This window comes from Apium graveolens, chromosome 1, assembly GCF_009905375.1.
Source record: "Apium graveolens cultivar Ventura chromosome 1, ASM990537v1, whole genome shotgun sequence".
In the NCBI taxonomy this organism is placed as follows: Eukaryota; Viridiplantae; Streptophyta; class Magnoliopsida; order Apiales; family Apiaceae; genus Apium; species Apium graveolens.
The window spans coordinates 158,481,345-158,504,896 of NC_133647.1; the positions used below are offsets into that span (position 1 = coordinate 158,481,345).

The 23,552-nt window shown below is 35.4% G+C and overlaps 2 protein-coding genes across 2 annotated transcripts; one reads left to right on the forward strand and one right to left on the reverse strand.

Moving 5' to 3' along the window:
* Positions 1-11,085: 11,085 nt before the first annotated feature.
* LOC141708649 (serine/threonine-protein phosphatase 7 long form homolog) lies at positions 11,086-14,023 on the reverse strand. Its single transcript, XM_074512391.1, has 3 exons — positions 14,006-14,023; positions 11,694-12,550; positions 11,086-11,248 (listed from the first exon to the last, which is right to left on the reverse strand). Exons 1-3 carry the CDS (start codon positions 14,021-14,023, stop codon positions 11,086-11,088), a joined length of 1,038 nt encoding a protein of 345 aa, XP_074368492.1.
* A 2,028-nt stretch (positions 14,024-16,051) lies between these two features.
* LOC141668780 (signal peptide peptidase-like) lies at positions 16,052-23,176 on the forward strand. Its single transcript, XM_074475793.1, has 12 exons — positions 16,052-16,196; positions 16,441-16,520; positions 18,058-18,173; positions 18,310-18,461; positions 18,571-18,656; positions 19,093-19,220; positions 19,555-19,605; positions 20,046-20,132; positions 20,292-20,361; positions 21,978-22,114; positions 22,440-22,517; positions 22,840-23,176. The coding sequence occupies exons 2-12, from the start codon at positions 16,481-16,483 to the stop codon at positions 22,921-22,923; spliced, it is 1,029 nt and encodes a 342-aa protein (XP_074331894.1). The 5' UTR covers positions 16,052-16,196; positions 16,441-16,480; the 3' UTR covers positions 22,924-23,176.
* The last annotated feature ends 376 nt before the right edge of the window (positions 23,177-23,552 follow it).

Below are 23,552 nucleotides of genomic sequence, written 5' to 3' on the forward strand. Positions count from 1 at the left end.
AATCATACTTCTCATTTACTATAACAATCAAAACCATCATAATACTCAAAGTAAAGTTAGGGTTTGGAGGTGTTATACCTTCCTTGGAGTGATTAGAGTAGTTAGGAAGCCTTAAGAAGCCCTGAGATAGCTTAGGAATGCTTGGATCTTAAATGAAAAACAAAGAAAACAAAGTTAGTAATCTTAAAAACACTATTCATCATCTTCTTCATTGATTTATTGGAAGAGATTCATGAAGAATTGGAGGCTTAAACTTCTAGGATAGCCATAACTAATTGTAAGGAACCTTGGATAATTACCTTGTAATTTAACAAAGCTTGAATCTTGATTTTTGTAATTTTTTTCTCTTCTTTGGGATGAAGAAGCCGAGAGCACTTGTTCTTGGGAGGGTTTTTACTTTGCTAAATGAGTTTGTGGTGGAAAATGGAAGTGAATGGGATATTTGGGTGATTAATTGGTTGAATAAAGTGAGTGGAGTGTGACTAAGCATAACATCACCTTGGTGACTTCATCAATCGCCACTTGTCATCACTTGGTGGTGGAAGAATCTTTCATGATAATCATTGCTTAGTTGATTGATTATCATCCTTAATCCTTGCATTAATCTCTCTTGCATTACTTGTCGTTTAATTGTTTTACGACTCGTTTATCGTTCGTTCTTGCTAATCGTTTGAGGGATCATATCTAGGATCTTATTACTTGGGTTCCCTTAACCTTTCTCAATATATTATATTCCTTTTATGATCCTCTCTTATAATCTTTGAATTTAAATGCTTTTAATCATGTTACCTTATACTCAATTCTTTCGGTATCTGGTGGATTTTCGGGAAAAATCAAAGTGTTCGAATTTGGATTCTGGCGATCTTTACATACACTTATATACCATATAGAGTACTAATAAGATCTCAGAATATCAATAAAAAAACTCCTACATAGTGTGGCATGAAAAGTTTTCTTAATCAGCATAATCAGCAAAATCACTATTCATAAGGGTTACAAAAAGTTCAAAATTTTTTTGGGGTTATTACATACCTTCCTCTAGCAGAATTTTAGTACGAAGGGCTGATCCCTTTTATATCTGTTATAGTCCATCCGATGGCCGATTTGAATTCTCTCAATATCCTCAAGAGCTTATCCTTATCACTACCTGAAAGGTCAGATGCAATAATAACAGGCAAAGTAGATGCATCACCTAAAAAAAGCATACCACAAGTGTTCAGGCAATGGTTTAAGCTCCAAAGTAGGTGCTTCCTCAATAGATGGTTTGAGCTTTCCCTCAGCATTTTTGAGATCAGTATTACCAAGAGATTCAAATGGCATGTCTAGCTTTCACTTCCAAGGAGAAGCATTTAGATATTGTAGTTGCTCATTGCCTTCCTCATCTTCACTATCAAATTCCCCCAATAAGGCTTTTTCTAAGGCATCAGACCTTAGCACATGATCAAGTTCTGAAGTTACTGCAGAATCAATCAAATCCACCTTGAAGCACTCCTCATCTTCTGTAGGGAATTTTATTGCATTGAATACATTGAATGTCACATCCTGATATTGCACCCGCATAGTAAGTTCACCTTTTTGCACATTTATCAAGGTACGGCCTGTAGCCAAGAAAGGTCTTCCCAATATTATGGGAATCTTCTTATCTTCCTCGAAATCCAGAATGACAAAGTCTGCAGGTTAGATGAGCTTATCCACCTTTACTAACACGTCCTCCAGGATGCCTCATGGGTATGTAATAGAACGATCAGCCAATTGTAGAGACATGTAGGTGGGCTTTGCATCAGGCAAATTCAGATTTTTGAAGATAGACAACGGCATCAGATTGATGCTTGCTCCCAAATCGCAAAGGCACTTGTCGAATGACAACTTGCCAATGGTGCAAGGAATGGTGAAACTTCCTGGATCCTTAAGCTTTGAAGGTAATTTTTGTTGCAGCACAACACTGCACTCTTCCGTTAGAGCAACGGTATCAAGATCGTCCAATTTCACCTTCCTTGATAGAATACCTTTCATGAATTTTGCAAAACTAGGCAGTTGCTCCAAAGCCTCAGCGAAAGGTATGTTGATGTGAAGTTTCTTGAACACCTCCAGAAACTTACCAAACTGCTTATCCAGCTTTTGTTTTTGCAATCTCTTAGGAAAATGTGGTGGATGATAGAGTTGTTTCTCCCATGTATTACCCCCGCGCAGAGTGTGTTCAACAATAGTCTTCCTTTGTTCCCCATCTTTCTCCTTTTGCTTCTCTTTTTCATCTACAAATTTAGCTTCTCCATCTTTTGCTTTTTCAGCTTCAGCAACTTTTCCAGACCTTAAGGTAATAGCTTTGACTTGCTCTTTAGCTTCCTTCCTACCTGGCACTTCAGTATCGCTGGGAAGTGTGCCAGGTTGACGATTGAGCACGGTATTGGCTATTTGACCAATTTGATTCTCCAAGGTCTTGATAGAAATAGCTTAAATTTTGCACAACAACTTTAGCTCCTCGAAATTAGCACTAGAAGGAGGAGCAGCACCTCCTTGTTAAGGATATGATTGCCTTTGAGCATATTGTTGAGGTTGTTGGAATCCAGGTGGATTAAACTATTTACTTACAGCTTGCTGATATGGTTGCTGAACAGCATTATGAGTATTGCTCCAGCTGAAATTGGGATGATTTATGTTATTAGGATGATAAGTAGCTGGCACAGGCTGCTGCGGTCACTGATTATTGTTCACATACTGAATAGATTCATTAACAAGAGAACACTGATCTGTAGCATGAGAGCCTGCACAAAGCTCACAGATAATAGTTATCTAATTGACTCCATAGTTGGCTAAAGAATCGACCTTCATAGACAGTGCTTGGAGCAGCGCTGCAATAGCTGTAGCTGCATCAACTTCCAGAATACCTACTACCTTCCCAGGCATCATCCTTTGAGTTGGGTTTTGATGCTCGTTTGCAGCCATAGTTTCAATGAGATTATAGGCCTCGGTATAGCTTTTGGCCCACAAGGCCCTCCAGCAGCTGCATCGAGCATAGGCCGAGATTGGGCCCCCAAACCATTGTAGAACCCAGTGATCACCATCCAGTCAGGCATACCATGATGTGGACACTTTCTCAACATCTCCTTGTAGCGCTCCCACACTTCGCACATAGATTTTGTTGGTTGCTGTGCAAACTGAGTAAGAGCACTCCTCATAGCTGCAGTCTTGGCCATTGGATAGAACTTCACCAGAAACTTTTGCGCAAGGTCTTCCCAAGTAGTGATGGACCCAGCTGGTAAAGAATGTAACCAGTCCTTAGCTTTATCCCTCAGAGAGAATGGGAAAAGCCTCAGCTTGAAAGTACTGCAGATCTTGACAAAATTCCTGATGTGCATGTTGGGATCTTCAGTCGCAGCACCTCCGAAAGAAACAGAATTCTACACCATCTGAATAGTGCCCGGCTTGATTTCAAAAGTATTGGCCTGAATAGCAGGATGAATGATGCTTGACTGAATGTCATCAATTTTAGGCCGAGAAAAGTCCATAGGAGCTGGATCTGCTGGAATTATATGATCACCCATGATTACCGGTTCTTTCTTTTCACTCTCTTTATCCAAATCTTCAAAATCTATCTTTTCTGAAATATCAAGAACTGAATCTGTCTCCTCAGCCATATCTAGAGTCCTCTTGCGAGTGCGAGAACGTGTTTGCATAAACGCTCGCTAGAGTACCTGAAATACAATCGCAAATAATAAGTAACAAGTCTTAATCAATGAGTCCTAATGACCACTGATGGCAAGTACATAAACTAAACAAATTAACACAGAGTCCCCGGCAGCGGCGCCAAAAACTTGTTAGGCACAAAGCATGCGCTAATAATTCACGCAAGTATACGCGTTCGCAAGTAATATAGAATGATTTCTAGTTCGTTCCCACAGAGACTCTGACTAATTATGTTCAATTAACACTTACTCACCAATGTATGATTACTTCTCAATGTCAAGACAATAACACTTAAGGTTGATTAACTAATTATTAACTACGATTAACTACGAGAATAAAACACTTAAATTAACACTTGAATTAACAATATTAAACACACATGAGATCATAACTTCATTACTACTTCAATCAATAGTTATTGTTATTACCCTTAGCATGTAACGGTGATGATATTAATCGAACAACACGAAACTGATAAAAGCCAACTTTCGTTACACGAGTACCATTCTACCAAGCATCCACAATTAAGATAGAAGTTGAATAGGCATCAATTATGTTGAGACCCTATATGTCTACAGAATTTGACAACATATCGATTTAAGTGCAAGTTATTCATTATGATTACACAGGGCAAGTAAAATGGTTAGAGTTACCCACTAATCATGCATACAATACATGAACCTATGCTAGCATGGCAAGTTCTAAATCTCAAGATTCACTGTCGCTTCACAAGAGACTAACATGCTATCTTATATGTTCGCGACGCACATAAGACGAATAAGCACAACCTATGCTAGATATCATACAATCATCACATACCAAGGTATTAAACAATTAACTAAAGAAATCCATAGTAAATCTGCTACGACCCCATGATCACGATTAGCCCATGATAGATTTCATCGTCACCATGGGTTCATATGAAAACATGATAATAACACAACGATATAAACTAATAAAAATACTTATTAAAACCAGAGTACATCACAAGAGTATTAAGGTTCAAAGTAAAGAAAACTAGCATCCACTGTTACAACGAATAAAAGAATCACAAGATAATGTATGCTTCCTCTTCTTCGTTGTGGTGTGCTAAAACGGTCTTCTTAATCTTCTCTCCTTACTCCTTGCTTGTTACTTCTTGTTGTGAAACGTCTCTCAAGATTACCTATATAGAAGTCCACAAGAAACAGAGCCGTCAGAAGCCCAATAGAAGTCTAATTATAAAAATCCAGATTCTAAAAATACGACCCCATGCGGCCGCCTCAGTTCCCAGGCGGGCGCCTACATCTCCAGGCGGTTGCCCCACATCCCAGGCGGGCGCCTGCACAACTTCTGGAAAAATCCACTTTCTGCTCCTGATTTTGCTGAATTCTTCGCACAACTCCCCGCAACTGGTTCCAAGTACTTCCCGAGGCTTATTATGATGAAATCTCCCTAATTACGCAAGTTATATCCTGAAATGCAAAGACACTAGAAAAACGCATCAAATACACAAAATACTTGATTTCAAGACATCAATTCAAGCCATTATAAGATGTTCTAAGTGGTATAAAATGTCACTTATCAGTGTCATTGACCCAACAGTTGCCTACCCAAGCTACCAAATCCAAAATTTCAAAAACAAAGATAAAGAAAGCCCCCTCTGGTGTCTCTCAAAAGATGCCAGTTGTAAAATCCATCAAACCTAAAGAGGGGAGTGTGAAGGTGGGTAAGAAAGGTGAGGGACAGGGTGAACATCAAAGAAACCCTAAGGATAAGGTTGGAGAGGTGAGTGTTTCCCAGCCTAGCCACACTGCAGTTTCTCAACAAACTGCAGTACTTAATAAGGATATAAGCTCATTACTAGTTGCATCCTCCCAAAAGGATGTGACTATTGAACATAGCTCTTAGCCAAAAGCACAGGCTAAAAGGGTAAGGAACACAAGCTCACCCCAAACTTACACTAGAAAGAATAAATCAAAGACCCTCGGGGATGCACAGGGTTTACACACTATGCAAACTGGTGCTAAAGACACAGTCACTGCACCTTCTCAAAGTCAGGTTGATGTGGCTCCAATAAATATGGAGACACAGCCAAAATCTCTAATAATAGAAGCACCTGAAATACCAAATTCTCCCACACACTCTTTGGATGTTGACATGATAAACACATCACTTCCAAATTCTCCATTTTTAACTCTCAAGAAGAAGCCAAAAATCCAAGCAAGTGAGCATCATTTTTTAGATGATTTATTGGCTCACTTGCCATTTCTTTCTAAGACTGTTAAGACATCTGTGCCAAAATTTTCATCAATCTGCACAGAGTCCACAATAGTCTCCACTCTAAACTCATTTATTTCTACTCTCTCGATGGATATTGTTCATCCGTCGAGTAGTGATTGTATCCCGATGGATGTGCCTAACAGCAGTCATCCGTCGGTTAGCAAAACTACTGCCCCGATGGATATTCCTTATCCGTCGACTGTCTCTACACAGCTTCAAATCTCTTCAATTCTTACAAGTTTAGAAGACTTGGTAGTAGTGCAATCGCTCCTAGGACTGAGGGAAGGGAGTGAAATGAGTGAGAGTCTGGTTTGCTCCCAGGAAAAAGGAGAGGAAAAGAGTGAACCTATGCAGTCCATTTCTTCAGGACTCACAAAAGTGAGTGTGAGGAGTCCCACCTTAGATGGTGAAGGTGAGGGTGTGAGGTTGGGGAGCCAAGGTGAGACCTTGATGCAACAAAAGAGAGATCGTGAGAGAAATGCAGGTACAGGAGTGATAAGGATGGAAACCATTGCAAGTGAGTCAATGAATGTCAGTGATGCAGAAAGGGAAAGGCTATTTCAGCAAGACTATCAAGTTGTTATAGATTCTATTTCCCTGGATGCTGAGACATTTACTCACCCTGTGACAGCTTACCAAACTCTAGCTGTACAGGGCAATGAGGAGGCTGAAAGATTGTTGAACTTGGTGCATACTACACAATCTTTACAAAGAGCAAATGATGCAATCATTGCTATGCCTTCCAACATTGGCAGTGATTTTGAACTGGATGAAACTTCTTTTGGGGATGCTGGTGGGGATGATGAGCAAGATAGCATAAGCATAGGGGGAGATGCAGATGTTCCTGCCTGGATGCTAACAAAAGAATGCTCCTACTCACATCTCCAATCAACATTATTCAAGCTAATTCATGACACCCAAGCAGCCATTCAGGCATCTTCTAATGCCAGCACAAAGAAGCTACTTAAAGCACACCTTGAAGCACTCCAACTGCATAAAATTCAAGCCCTCCAACACAGTTAGAGTATGGATACAATCAAGCAAGAAATTTCTGAAGTCAAGCAAGATGTCATAGAAAGGTTGGATGCTAGACTTCCTGCAACCACCATGACTGAAATTGTTCAAAAGCTAAGGAAGGAGGCTGATCTCAATTGGAAAGTTGAGGCCATGGACTCAAGATTATCTGTTGTAGAGAAGTCCATGACCAAGATACTTACCAATCAAAAAACTCATACTGCTCTACTCCAACAGTTGGCGGCTGCTCAACTCCCTCCCACACAACTTGATGATAACAAAAAGGGGGAGAAAGGCTCAAGTGAGGGGGAGAAACAACTTAATATTCAAGTTAGCAAAGTAATTGTGCCTACAATTGCTTTCACTAAGCCATCAACTAAAGACAACATTGATCTGATTAATGAAGTAGCAGCCACATTGAGAGCAGCTGAAAAGAAGCAGTTGAGCTCAATCAACTGGGAGAAGATTGATGAGGATATTCAAAAGAGGTTTGGGCTAGCAAAGAAGCCAGAAAAATCAGTCATTCATCACTCTCAAGTCAGGAAATCTCTGTAAATGAAATGAGCATGAATAATCTGGAAAGAGGCCAGCCATCCAGCATTAAATCTCCAAAGGCTGAACTAATTTTGAAGCCAAAGGTGAACTATCCAAAATCCTCACTAAAGAACCCTTTGGACACAGTGTATGAGACACCAAAGCCCGATGAGAAGAAACTGTTGTCAAGATCTATTCCATTCTACAAGGATCTAGCTGATTCAGCATTGAAAAGAAGAATTGCCAAGGTTTTCAAGAATGGTAAGGAAATTTGTGTGGTGGTTGGACATCCTCAATTTGCTGAAGTAAAAAGAGAAGAAAAAGCAAGATTGAAGCAAGAAAAGAAGCAAGCTGCTCTAGATGCTAAAAAGGTCAAATAAAAGAAGGAGCAAGCTGCTATCTTGGCCAAGTTGCAAGCTGTGAAACCTACACAACAAATTCCTGAAAAATCATCTGAAACCACTGAATCTAAGGAGCTGAAAGTGCAAGAAGAATCACAGCAGAGAAAAAGGTTTAGATATAAACTTCGTGCAAAGAGGAAAGTGAACTTTGATGAAAAGGATTTGGAAGATCAGTTTCCTAAAAAGTCTACATCTGCATCAACTCAAACATCCATGCCCTCTGTGGTACATGAAGAATTCAAGATAGATCTATCCAAGAATTTTCATGGTGAACCTCATTCCAAAGGATGAGCCAATAGACTGGGATAGTCTACCAATTCCTGAACTCAATCTACCTCATTTCATGAAGCCAAAGAAGATAAAGAAAAGAACAGTCAAGACAGTGAAGCCCTCAACTCTCAAATCCAAGTCCCTAATCAAAGCTCAAATCAAAGTCAACAAGGGATATATTATATACATCTGTGACATCAAGGAATTTTCTGATCCAAACCTCTATCTAGATGAACTGGAAGAAGTTAGAGGAATTGATGCTTACAGGAATCTACCTGAAAGGTTGGTATTCAAGTACAAGGGAGGAAAAGAGATACAATGGCCACTTCACAGGATCCTTCAAGAAAGCCAATTTATGTTGATAAAAGTTTATTCATCTTTCAAGAAGAACTTTGGATTCAATGTGACAGCTAGAAGACTAGTTCTAAAGAAGATTGAAGAACTGAGGAATATTAGAGCCAAAGATGCACTCCCAAAGACTTTAACTATTCCTTACACAGGGAGTAGAGTGCATCTAAGGCCCTATTGGCTGATGGAATTCATGGATGATAAGGGAGTTAGAAGATTTTTCAGATTAGAAGACCAGTTGAGCATCTCTAGCAATGAGACTCTTTTGGAAATGCAAGGAATGCTAAATCTCTCAAAATCTGATGAACTGGAATTCCACAGACAGCTCCAAAATCAGATAGAAGAAAATAACAGAAAGCTTGGAAAGAGATCCAGATCATCAAGGAAATAGATCAATTTGCTCAGGCTAGAGGAGCACCTTGAAAAAGACTATGAGCAAATCTTTGTACACTTTGTCTTGTAAATTTTTCAGTAAATGTTGCAGCACTTTACAGTTTTATCTACTTTCATTTAAATTTGAATTTTTAGAGTGTTTTGTTATCATCAAGTTTCTCTTAATTTATGGCTACAATTCTAGTAGACATAAATTAGGGGAGATTGTTGGGAATATGTTGTGAACTTGATGATTTCATTAACAAAACACCTTAGTAGATTCAACTTAGTGAATTATGTAGCACTCGATGGATAATCAAATATAGTCCTGACGGATGACTCAATATAGTCCCGACGGATGATGATTTGACATCCATCGAGTGAGTAGCTTATGTAACTATAAGTCATGTAGCACATTTCTGCAAAACACATTTGTATAAATTATGTAGTAGCTTATGAATCATGTAGACTGCTAGTAGATGTGCTGAATAGATTAATTAAATGTAAATAGATGATGTCTTGTAATTCTGCACAAATGAAATGGAGTCAAGTGATAAATGGCTACCCGATGGATGATTAACAAAGCTACCTGACGGATGATCAACAAGGCTACCCGACAGATAACAAGCTTGTACCCGACGGATGATCACTTCAAACATCTGTTGACAGTGACAACACAGTCACATGCGTCGAGTGTTTGCAAAAGGAATGTGGCAGCCTATTTAACTGGGTTTTTGAGAACATAGAAGCATTACCATATCCATGCTATTATGAAGATATTCAAAGATGCTGGAATAGAGTATTGAAGCAGCATAGTATTAGACTCGATAGGTTTTTTTTTATTATCTTGTCTTATTACTGTGTATTCTTGGTGATATATAAACCAAGAGTAGCAAGTAAAACAACAACAAGATTAAGCAATACATTTCTCAGAGAAACAATTGTAAGCTGTATCCTTTAGCATTTCTCTGTAAGTTTAGTTGTTCTTATTTGTAAGCAGCTGTGAGCTATTCAAGCTTCACAGAGTTCTCTCGATATATATATATATCTCTGGTGGGTACATTGAAATCCACCAGAAAGTTTTAAAGACTTGTGTTTTTATTACTTTGTGTTTTGATTCATTTTAACTTATCATTCCGCACCTTGCAAGTCAAAACACTCACATATATATTTGAGTTAGAAAATTTTAATAATTCAGAAAAAGTTTCAAGAATTCCATTCAACCCCCCCTCCTTCTGTAATTCTTGTTGCATTGTTAGGGACTAACAGGAACCCACATTGATGATGAGTCCGATTATGGGCTAATCGTTATCGCGGGGTTCTAACGGATTTATATATGGATTTCTTTAGTTAATTCATTTCGATGCCTTAGTGTGTGGTGATTGTATGATAACCTAGTACTAGTTGTGCTTATTTGTCTTGTGAGCGTCGCGAACTTATAAGATAGTGTGTTAATCTTTAATGAAGCGGAAGTGGATTTAAGGGTTTAGAACTTGCCATGCTAGTATAGGTTCATGTATGTGATATGCATGATTCATATGTAATTTTAACCATCTTACTTGCCCTATGTAATCACGATAGATAACTTGTGCATTAAACCGTTATGTTGTCAAATTCAATAGATATATAGGGTCTCAATATAATTGGTGTCTATTCAGCTTCTATCTCTTTTATGGATGTCTAGTAGTATGGTAGTCGTGCAATAAAAGTTGGCGTTTATCAGTTTCGTGTTATGTGATTAGTGTCATCACCATTGCATGCTAAGGTTAAGAACGAAAAGGCTATTGAATGAAGTATTTAATGAAGTTAGAATCCCATGTTTGTGTCATATATTATTCAACTCTCTTTAATCTCTTAGTTTATGTTCTTTAGTATAATCTCTTAGTTAATCTTAGTATAAACAATCTCAAATTGTTATTCGTCTTAGCATTGAATAATAACCATACTAGTGTTGCACAAATACATTGATTGAAATTAACCTAAACCTATCCATGTGGAAACGAACTAAAATTTATTCTATAGTACTTGTGATCGCGTATATTTGCATGAATATTAGCGCGTGTTCTAGCCCTAACATATGCTCTGCCTCCGAGTTCACAACATCAACATGTATAGTCTGTACGAGCCCAAACTATCTAGCAACTCTATCAGGGCAATGAAGCTCGACTATGAAAATATATATCAAAGGCCGACAGTAGCGCTAAATATGCTCACCAGTCAAGCAATAAGCATGGAGATCAGAAATGACATCGAGAGGGTAAGGCTGCCATATAAACTGAGACGGTCCAAGCCCATCCAATAGCATCTGAATAACAGGAATGGTACGACCATCCGTACTAGTGTAAGAATGGCCATAAAGCCACCTATAATGACATTATAATAAACAGTCAGTTTCATATTTAAATTAAAGTCCGTATCATATTAAATTATTTTAAACATTTCTAAAACCCAATTTGGGGATTAATGAACCCTAAAAAATTAAAAAGTGTTAAATTCTAATCTTACAAGAAAATAAAGTCTGGTTCCTAGGGTTTAGGCTCCCTGTTTTAGGGTCTTTAAGCCCTAAACCACGAACCCTAAACCCTAACCCGTTCCATATCATATCAAGTTCTTTTAAACGATTTTAAAACCCAATTTGGGGATTAATGAACCCTAAAATATTAAAAAGTATTAAATTCTAATCTTACATGAAAATAAAGTCTAGTCATAAACCCTAACTCGTCACATATCATATAAAGTTCTTTTAAACGCTTCTAAAACCCAATTTAGGGATTAATGATCCTAAACAAATTAATAAATGCTAAGTACCTGAGTCCACGTGGAGCTGCAGCCTGACCCTCCCAGAAACGAGCATCAAATAAAGGATTAGAGGTGTGAATGGGAGCAAAAGTGGGCAATCTCTCCCATGCCCATAACCGCAACAATAGCAGACAACCAGCTACCTCATGAACTTCCTTTTTGCTTGTCTTGCATAACTCCCTATACAAATATGCAAGAACTGCAGCACCCCAAGCATAATTTTCGCACATGTCTAGGTCATGAATAAAATGTAGAAATATGGGGTGGAAGAGACCTCCCGAATGATCAGTAAAAAGTACACCACCAAACAGATGAACAAGATAACACAAGACCTGAAACTGAATATCATTTGCTGATGCATCCTGTGGTAAACGTGCTGGAGCACATGAAGAAATAAAAGACAACCGAACTCTTGATCCATTCATTTCTTTCTTCGAATCGGGATCTTTACCAAAAAGCTCAGCAACATAAGAACGCCAACTCATATCAGGGCCAGGGGTGACATCAGAAATAACAGCATCACCATCAACAGGAAGCCCTAAACGAACATCTACATCCTGTAGAGTAATAGTGACCTCTCCCACAGGAAAGTAAAATGTATGAGTCTCTGGCCGCCATCTCTCAACACGAGCTGATATGAGATTCCAATCCAGCTGTAAAGATGCCACCCGAGCTACACCATAGAAACCAGTAGACTGGAGTAAAGGGACCATACAAAGATCTAATGGTGGAAGATCATCTTGATTATTAGGGTTTTTTCGGCGACACTTCAATATATCACCACCACCTAACCTCCAAATATCTAAAGATCTATGTGTATGCTGAATATGAAGAAGACTAGGGTTAACACAGCCTGGATGCACGTCCTGCAAACATATAGAAGTACAAGTTAAAAAATAAACAATCAGATTATATCAGTTAATATGACGCAATAAAGTACAGTAGACAACCATCATTATGAAGATCATGATCCATTTCATCTAAGACTATCTTATACCTTTGTTGATGACTTGCCAGTTGGTTATATTTAGTTGCACACTTTATATACCTTGTTCTGTTTTTTGTCATGATATATACTTTCTCAGTTTAATTAGAGTACTTGATGTGTAAAACTTGTATTCTTAATGTTAATAAAGATTAATAAAGATTCCACCTTATATGTTGTCACTGGAGGGCAAGGAGTTATTATCTTATTTACGATTTATTTAATGGAGGATTCCATTTGTATGTTGTTAAAGACAATTTTAGGCTACACTAGACAAGCAACATATCAGTTATCCTGCCTACAGACTTTGTTACTGGATTTGAATCAAATGACAAGGTTCTTTGTTATTATGGCTCAAGCTTGATGTAATTGTATAACTGAAATGTAAGGGTTGTTTATTGAGTTTATTGACGATACAATTGTTTTGGTAACTTGTTGCAGAATTTCTCACAGACTTGCATGCAAGGCGAGGAAGTGCATTCTTCATATATTCAAGTAGTTATGCAGTGGTATCTTGAGTGAACACATGTATAAAGATATCATTAGAATGTGAGTACAATGCAATTGGACTAGTACTACAAGGCTGTCATGGAAACTCTCTGAATCAGAACATAAATTTTGATCATTTAGGCCTGGAGCGCGGTTATGTTAAGCTAACAAATTGTTCATGCAGGAATTTATTAGTTTAACATGGTTTTTAGAAAGAAAAAAAAAAGCAATCAACAAAAAGATAGGAATTAGATAATAATTAGCATAATTTTGTCTTCTTTTTCTCTCTTGTTAAACCATTGTCGTATAATATTGGTGCATATCTGTTATTAAAATAATGTAATTTTTTCAGAGATCTTCCTAGTAACATGACATGCTCTTCTGTTATTATCGTTCTACTTAACAAGTTTAAGTTCTGTTGCTTGATTGAGATATCTACTATTGCAGGGATGGATTTATGTCCAAAGGATTCAATTTGAAGCTGTAAGATATTTGGACAATGAAAAGATGGGCAAACAGGTTAACTAGCTAATATCTATTAAATTTCAAGTTGTTGTTACTTTCTTGGAATCTAATTATAGCAATCTAGTTTATGTTTTAACAACAACAACTTCTACTTCAACAGCTGGAAAAAGCAATATGAAGTGGACATGAAAAGCAAAGAGCAAATGTCATCTCTGCCTCAACATCAACTAGATAAAATAATAACTGATGCGACGAGTGCACAAAATTCACTCATAAAAACACAAAAAACACAATATTTCAATGAGTAATTTAATCAAACACATAGTATACAATCAAATCATAAACTCAAAAACTCAAAAATAATAAACGAACAGTTAATTACCTCAATGTTCATGGACATGATTGTTGTAGGGAGGAATGATGAATGTTCTGTGGTCGTGTTATGTGTTTTCTCAGTCTTATCCGTTTTACTCTTCCTCAACCTGGCTGGGAGGTTGTGCTCTCTCTAACTCCTGTAATGTGTTGTGCGTTGTTTGTATATTTTTTTTAAAATTTAAAAAGGAAAAACGGTAGACGATGCTCCATTTTAGGTGTATACAAAAATGGTACATTATATAACGTTATTAAGTGATATTTTGGGCCTTATTGTCCAAAATTGACAATTTGGGCATTCTTTACTTGTATTGTGACAGTTTGGGCCTTTTCTCTAAATAATTTATGATAATATTTAAAACCAATAAAACATATTCTATTGGAAACGTCAATCATGTTAGCCTAGTTCAAACTTCAAAGTATGTTGAGAGATTCGTTCATTTAGTGCGATCTTCATTAGATATAATTTATTATTAATTTAACTTTTTCTGAATAATTAGCGATATATATATTTTATAAATGACTATTAACGAGAGTCGAACCTATGAGAACTTCAACGACAAGAGATCATCTGTTATCATTTAAGTTATCGCTAATTCTACATTTTCCTAATATGAAATCAAAGTAAAAAATGGTAAAGAAATTTTAAAAATAAATGTTTAAATTTATTTATTTACCTGTACTTTTAATGATCTTAGGAAAAATATTTATAGAAATATATTACATAAATATCAAAAAAAAATTAGTGTGTATGAGATTAGAAAAAGAAGAGAGTTATTAATTAGGGAAAATGAATTTTTTCGTTAACCAACTTATTATGTGTTTGAAAACTTACTATTCAACTATTTTTTTTTTGTTTTACTCACTAATGTTAGGTTCAGATTTTTTTTTAGTCACTAACGTTAGGTTCAGATTTAATTATTAGTATTTTGTCATTTTTTTATAGTATTATTTAAATATAGTGATAACCAGTATAAAAAGTGTGATATGTGTCTTATAAAAAAGCTTATATGTGTCTGAGTTTGCTAGATGTATATGGAGGAGTCGTATAATATCTGAATTATATACGTATGTTATAGGAAGGACGCGTATTATTTTAGTGATTTTACTTTTTAGGTGGGGTACTAAGCTCAAAACCAAAATTAATAGGAAGAGGCATCACGATCCATACTAAAATTAGTGGGAAATAAAAAAGTAAAAAATTTAATATAATCAAATTAGCAAACTGATCATAAAGTACTAAAACATTAAAAATTTACATATCAATATTTTACCAAACGACACTTTCAAAAATCAAATGAAATCACTAATAACAACTCGTTCATACAATTTTTACCAACCCAAAATCAAAACTATAAACCCATCCACTCTAAAAGAATTGTGAAACAAGTATATATATGAAAACAAGTATATAATAATATTGTAATAATGTCAATTTGATATTAAATTAAACAACTCTCACAAGATATTTTTCTTACAGACATAGTTTTATAACTTATTTTTAAGATTTTTTTTGTATATAAAAATTTAAACGTTAAATTATTATTCAGAAGAAAAAAATTTAAAATAATTCATGAAACTACATATTTTAGGAGTCTTAAAATACTTTTCAAACTCTCATCATCAAGGTAAAAGTCTTGAGGGACCCTGAGTACTATATATAAAGATATAGAAATATATCAAATCATTAAAATATTACAGACTACCACTATATTATAATAATGTTACAAAAAATTGAAATAATGCTAATAATCAAATATGAACCTAACATCAGTGAATTAAAACAATAATGCTATAAAAAATTGAAATAATGTTAATAATCAAATCTGAACCTAACATCAGTAAATTAAAATGAATCAAAATAAATATGAACCTAACATTAGTGAACAAACAAAAATAGTTAAATGATAAATTTTTAAAAACATAGTAAGTTTGGATAAAGAAAAAATTAATTTTCCCTATGAGTATTACTACTTCAAGCAGGAGGACTAGCTGACGTGGCGAGTTGTAATTAGTTGATAGACCTCCTCGGACGTGTCTTGACTTGGTTATACTTACATTTACATCCCTCCTTACGTTACACTCTGTCTGGCCTCCCTTATGTATCTATCTTTATATATATAATAATATAAAAATAATTGTCGCAATTTCAATATCTCTCCTCGTCGACGATCTCTATCCTCCCTTGACAAAGATTTCAGGTAAAATAATATGTTTGAATTGAAATAATTTGGAGCCTGTTTTAGTGTATTTTAGTGATTTTTCGATCTAAATTAAAGCTATTAGGATTTAATTTGATAGATCTTACTGTGTTTTATGTGAATTTTAGTTAAGAATGTTGTTTATTTGATCACTTCTGTTGTTTTTATATTAAGTTTATTTATATGTTTGTTTGTGTGTGTTTTGTAATACTGAATTGTTGTAATGATTATGAAAATTTGATAGTGTTGCTGTGGAGGAAGAGCTGTGTTGATAATTTAGTGCAATGAAGAATGTCGAACGAGCTGCGAATCTTGCTCTTTTAGGTTTGATCACTTTTCGGTTATATTTGTTTGCTGATATGTTTGTGTTTGTTAGTTTGTCCAATTTCGATTGGAATATTGTGTATTGGTGTTTATTGTCTTTTTAAAATTATTTGAATTACTTAGTTTAACTGTTGTTTATTCCGGAATTGTTGGAATTGTTAGGAACTTAGAGTGACGTGTTGATGAGTTTCGCGATAAAGTTGCTTACGTACAGAGCCATCTATTTTTGGATTGTGCGTTTAGTAAATGCCAATTTATTAGTGTTTAACACGTGGTTAGGTGCCCCCCTCATAACCAAATAATCATGGGCTTGACTCTCTTATCCGACACGATGGGGGTCATTTTAGTTTCTGTACTCGAATGAGTAGGGTTAATACTACGAGCATCCTACCTTTTTTACACCCCGCTCTTCGAGCGGAATAAGTGAATACATTACCTCTTCTAGTTAATGAATGTTTATTTTCTTATAATCTTTGTAGCGAAATTTTTGTCTAGGAAAGTTATAGCCTTATAGGATTTCTGGTGACTGTTGGAAATTATTCTCAGAGGGACTACTAGATTGTACTTTCTGTAGTTCATATGCTTCACCAACTATGGCATTTCATTGAATTTTATTCATTAGGATGTTAAATTGAAGTTGGTCATCTCATCTAGAATATTACCAAGTGCCATCCAGGTAAAATACTGATAATTACAGCTTATTTTGCTCTTACGTATGATATATCTATATGTACTATTTGAATTGATGCTTATATGTTTTACTAATGGGATTTGTTTGCATAATAGCTTATAAACTGAAATACTGATGAGTAATGTCATTAGATTCCTTAATTTGGTAGTACATCAGCCATATTGTTAAATTTGACTAGAGAAATATCTATTAATCTTTAGAGACTCTATCTCGGTAACGGGACTACCTTGTTAGTTCCTCACCAATAACTCTTTAGACTACATTATATTGTTTTTCTTAACTTTACGACATATTTTGTTTTAGGATGCATAACTATAATTAGGATTTTTTTCATGTTTCCGGTAATTATTACTATATAGGGCATCTGTATTCTACATACACTTAAAAAGATGAACCTTTCCATTTTTGTATATATACTGGTTCCTCTGTAAAATTCCCCCCTCTAGTTATATTCTAGACCTTATCCTGATTTTCTACAGACATAATGTGATACTCTGGGTATTTTTAACTATATATTGTGCGAGTACATCATAGAAAATTGGAATTAAATGAATTTGTTTTGTTAGAAGTTGTAGTAATGCACAGCCACATACAGAGACATGTATTTAGGCACAATTTAAGGACTAGTTCAGAGGTGGTAAATCGTAATATAGAGAATACTTGTTGACAAGATTTTCCCATTATATGTTTAACTTCCTTGTTGCTGTTTTTGCTTGATGCCTCTTTATAAGTTTAATATCAATACACTTGTACCCTGCAGACTACAGTAAAAGTGCAAAATAGTATTAAGTTTTAAGTGAAGCTTTCGCCTTTGTGACTGATAATATTAAATTTTGTTCGATACAGGTTTATCACTGGCACCACTGATTGTGAAGGTGGACCCAAATTTAAATGTTGTTTTGACTGCATGCCTCACAGTTTACGTGGGATGCTACCGTTCTGTCAAGCCAACACCACCTACTGTGAGTATTACCGGACTTTAGCTTTTTAGTGTGTGCTGAGGGATTTCTTTGTTCCCAAATTACATGTTGGGAGCCTATGACTATTAATTTACTTTCTCCGAAATACAAACTACTGATTTGATGTCTCATTCTGCAGGAAACCATGTCTAATGAGCATGCCATGCGATTTCCATTGGTTGGAAGCGCAATGTTGTTGTCTTTGTTCTTGCTTTTCAAGTTTCTCTCCAAAGACCTGGTTAATGCTGTACTGACTTGCTACTTTTTCGTACTTGGAATAGTCGCTCTCTCGTATGTGCTCATCTTGTAGATAATGCTACTGCGTTACAAATCTGAACTATCTTATAAAGTTTTTTTTGTTTTTTGTAATTCTCACTCTGGTATGCCCTTTTAACTACAGGGCGACACTACTACCTTCAATTAGTAGGTTTCTGCCAAAGAATTGGAATGAAGATGTTATAAATTGGCGTTTTCCTTATTTTCGCTGTCAGTATTCATTCTTTATTTTCATGCCCTCCCTTGCATACTTTTTGTGTGGCTGTTCTACCTTTACCTCTGGCAGATGGTTTATATTATATGAATATGAATATTTCTTAAACCGTACAATTGTTCATCATTTGCCTTTCATACTCAAAATTTAGTAGGATCACTTAATATTTGTTATCTGGTAGTGCTTCATTTGTGATGCATTTACATTGCACATAGTGACTTTGAGTCTTCATAATGTCAATAAATTATATCATTATTCAACACAAAAAGTAAGAAAAAAAGCTACAATTATTACCTGAATACGTGAATAGCTTATACAGTTATAATGTGTTCTTGATAGGGTGATCAAGTGTTGGTGTCGATTATATTATCCTGGAACATATATTCGGATCTTCATTTAAATAGATTTTTAACTTGTACTTTGGTAAAGCAGCTGTGGAGGTTGAGTTTACAAGGTCTCAAATAGTAGCAGCCATCCCTGGGACCTTTTTCTGTGCATGGTACGTTTCGCAGAAGCATTGGTTGGCTAACAATGTCCTGGGGCTCGCGTTTTGCATTCAGGTTTGACAGAAATATATGTATATATATAATGCTGGAGTCGTGATACAGTTCATGCAAACCTGATAAGCTAATATTCTGTGTGTGCACAATCTTTCTTAATCATTTATTCACTTGTGTTATAATGCCTTGAGTTACTGATCATCCGTTTTAGCCTTAGCTACCCTCAATTCCCAAATTTGATTGTGTTATGTCGTAATGGTTCCTTAATTCTTTTTGTTAGATATTTCTTAACTTAACTATCTATAATATTAATTAGAATTATAGCCCCTCGCACCCCCCTTTGTCTAGATTGGATTGGTTTAATTTTATGATTTGACTTGCATATAATTTGCAGGGAATTGAGATGCTCTCACTAGGTTCTTTCAAGACTGGGGCCATCCTTTTGGTATGCATGACTGGTTTGATATAATATTCTTTGGTTAATTTGACTTGAAAATATATTTATGCCTTTTACCTTCAAACATATATATTTTTGAGCTTTATTTGCTGTTTTATTAGAAGTGTAATATATTGTCAGGAAGAAATCTGATTGACTTTATAGTTTTTATTTGTCTTGTATTCTAGTACTGTTTCTAAACATTGATGTCTTGTGCTAGATCAAAATTGTCCTTCCACATTTCCCTCGTATTGTACATGTTACATGTCGATTATCAAGTTCTTTTTTTTATTTAATGTAATTATATGTATAACTGTTGGTTTCTGGAAGGTTACTGCTAGCATGTGTAGTTTTGCATTATGTATGGATTTGCTTAATTATTCTTGTGTATGTGAATGTGGAGCCTTATATATCTAATTCTTTTAAATACTTCCTTTTTGAAACTATAGGCTGGCCTCTTTGTCTATGATATTTTTTGGGTTTTTTTCACCCCGGTGATGGTCAGTGTTGCCAAATCTTTTGATGCTCCTATTAAGGTTAGTATGTCAACTTAATTATGGTGTTGTTTTCCCACCCCCCACTCTAAGTAACTTACAAGTGGTGCTGCCTATTCTTAAATTACATCTCTATCATTTTGAAGTCCTTTCATTTGAGATTATTTATCCTGATTGAGTGGTGCTTTTGTACTTCTGTAGCTTTTGTTCCCAACAGCAGATTCTGCACGTCCTTTTTCGATGCTTGGGCTTGGAGACATTGTGATACCAGGTACCATGTCCAAAACACAACTAGTATCCTGTAATTTGTATGTGTACTGTTATTGTAACCATGATTCTATTAATATTTTCGCTACTCTATGCTTTATGTACTGGGATGATCGTTGTGAACCTATATCCTCTACTATCTGCTATCACCTTGATGCATAGTTATCTCCCCTCCCTGCAATTTATTTGTAAAAAAATTTTGCCTCCACATCACCTGGATCCCCCAGTGATTACAACTGTACACTAATGACTAACCTACCAACGTTTCTTGTGAATCACTATAGCATGTTGTATAAGCGATTGAATTGCAGACAAAGTGTGGGCTGTCATGAACTTGCTAACAACACACAAGGAACCATTGGCTTAAGTCATGGTTTTTACTTTTTAGTTTTAACTATAGGTGCAAAGTGGGCAGGCGAGTCCGGTTACACCAGGTTTGGGTCATAAATGGTTTAACATATAAATGTGGGTTTCAGAATATCTAGGACCCTAAACCAACTCGCCTCAAACCCGAAACGAAAATTTAATACATATATGGTTCTTGAGTTGTACCCTTTGTTATTCAAATTTTCTGTATATTTTGTATTTTGTATAATCAATGATATAAACACACATATGTATCATAGAAAAATTACTATAGAAATATTATAAATTCGTAAAACAATTATATTAGCTTCCTATTCTATAATGATTTTATAGACTTGGTTGTTACATACCAGGAATGTGATACAAAAAAAGTAATATCTAAAAATATAAACTTGAGATACATGTACTCTTGTGGGATACTTACAGTTTAAAAGATAAAGCAAAATGGAAGAAGCCAACTCAAATATACATTCATTTTAACATCAAGTTCTATTAAAATCATAGAAAGGGGATTCAGAGATCAAGAAAGTTAAGAACTTTATGATATTTTCATTTCAGTTATTTTGGCAACCTATCTCATGTATTGAAGAAAATGAAGTATTATAATCAAGTTTACATATTTAAAAGTGAATGATGAAGAAAGATGTAACTTATTCCTTAAAATATAAAAAGAGAGGCGTTGCAAACAAATATAACTGATACTCTGGTCATTGTGTCCTATGGGTCTGGGTTTATGGGATCGGATTAATCTCGAGTTCTTGACCCACATTTTGCCAGTGATTTTTTTTCTGAAGGACCCTAAACCTGGTTTTCTAGATTGGTTGCTTTTGTGTGGTCGGATTCTAACGTTTATCCCGTTTTGCCTCCTCTCGGTTTACCTAACTAATTTTTTAACTTTTTCATTTAAACGGAGGAATAAAAGTTCTCTTGCTGTATGAAAAACCATAAGCTGTAACAATTTGGGCTATAGCTAGTGTCGCAGCTATTATCTGCAAGATATAGTTCGTAGAATCACCACATTAAACAGACAATTGTCAGGATACATACAGAATCACATATTGAATTTCACCCTGTTGTGCTACATTATGCTGAAGCAAATTTTCGATACCATTTATGTTGAACTTAAAATTTCAAACTTTGGTATATTATGTATGCCTTTAAAGGTGTTTTCTTCCATGCAGTAGGTAAGGTCTTAGAAGGATAACGTTACATTTCTAATTATTGACTAAATTGTATTTTTTTCTGCACTTGTAGGCATCTTTGTGGCGCTGGCTTTAAGATTTGATGTGTCTAGATCAAAGCAGAGCCAATATTTCAAAAGTGCTTTTCTAGGATATACTTTAGGCTTGGTTATAACCATCGTTGTGATGAACTGGTTTCAAGCTGCTCAGGTGGGTAATTTTGTTATTGCAATCTGATATGCCATTTATGAAAGTATTATATTCGATTGTCTAGATTCCTAGATAAGCTAGTCTCTTGTCTTTTTCTTTCTTATTTTTGTAAAGTTGCTAAGAAAAATATTGAAGAATTAAACGTTTCTGTGATTAATTGCTACATAGCCTGCCAGCACAAACACAAAAGGGAAAGTGAAAGAAGTTGTCTGTTATGAGTTTGGCAGCTAGATTAATACCAAAATTTAAATGATATAGAAAAGAAACTATACCTTCACCTAATACTGTTTGTACTTGTTTATAATAATTGTTATCTTCTTTGCAGCCTGCTCTGTTATATATTGTACCCTCTGTCATTGGATGTTTGGCTTTTCATTGCATATGGAATGGGGAGGTCAAACAGGTATGTCATTGAAATGTTATTTTTGTTGTTTAATTTATATGTTTGGGGTAGGGGGAGGGAGGGTGGTAAATATATCTGCATTTTGTAGGTCAAGACCAACCATAATAGATTTTACGTTGTCATAGGCTTATTATTTAAGCTGTTATAAAAGATTAAGGAATAGCCCCGTGGGGAAGTTCTTTGTCCTTTCCCCGTACTACCATGATAAGGTCACAGCTTCAAATCCTCAAAAGGGGTAGAAGCATAGGCCTTGCCAAAAAAATTGCTATGAAATGTCTTTGTAAACTCAAATTAGTGATTTCCAAATATTTATGCTCTGCAGTTAATGGAGTTCGACGAGTCCAAACATTCTGATTTACAAGATAATGACGATGACGATGCCAAATTGAGCAAAAAAGACGAATGAGGTGAACTCGGCATAAAATAGACTGAAGCCATTTTGCCTGTTGGTACAGACTATAGTTCATATTTATATGTACCCAAAATTGTTTTAGCTTGAAACTAACATAGTCAACTGCTAAAAACGCGGTTATGAGGATTTGATGATAAAATTTTGCATAAATATTATAGCCCAGGAAGTAGGCAGTTTTAAAATTTGTATAATTCTTTTTTTTTTTGGTTTGCAATGCAATGGAAGGTCGTTATAGGCAGTTCTCTGACATTTTATCTTTATGTTTTTTCATACCAATATTGGTTTAGCTGTGTAAAGTGGCCACCCGTGTCCATTAGGGAAGAGCAAAAAAATATTTTGTGTTATGGTTTAGGTTTTCTTAAACTTGCTAAAAAACATAATAGATTTGTTTAACCTTGTGAAACACAAGGTAAGTTTATACCAATGGAGCTAGAGCCCATTGGTGAAGTGCTAGATCCTTTGAAGAAAGTGCGAGATTTTGTGATTTGTGAATATCTTAATACTTTGCTCATTATTTTCGATTTTAACTTGCCTAAGAAGGTTTCTGAAAAATGGACCTATTTAATACCAAAACAATATTTTTGACGTGGAAAATAGTTTACATGGTGAAATCTGAATATTGT

Bases quoted from the DNA above. Each gene is read 5' to 3' on its own strand.
- LOC141668780 (XM_074475793.1), top strand. From the start codon at position 16,481: ATGAAGAATGTCGAACGAGCTGCGAATCTTGCTCTTTTAG. The intron at 19,221-19,554 runs GTTTGACAGAAA...TATAATTTGCAG, and splicing joins GGCTCGCGTTTTGCATTCAG to GGAATTGAGATGCTCTCACT. The intron at 22,518-22,839 runs GTATGTCATTGA...TATGCTCTGCAG, and splicing joins GGAATGGGGAGGTCAAACAG to TTAATGGAGTTCGACGAGTC.
- LOC141708649 (XM_074512391.1), bottom strand. The intron at 11,249-11,693 runs GTACTTAGCATT...ATGTCATTATAG, and splicing joins GCAGCTCCACGTGGACTCAG to GTGGCTTTATGGCCATTCTT.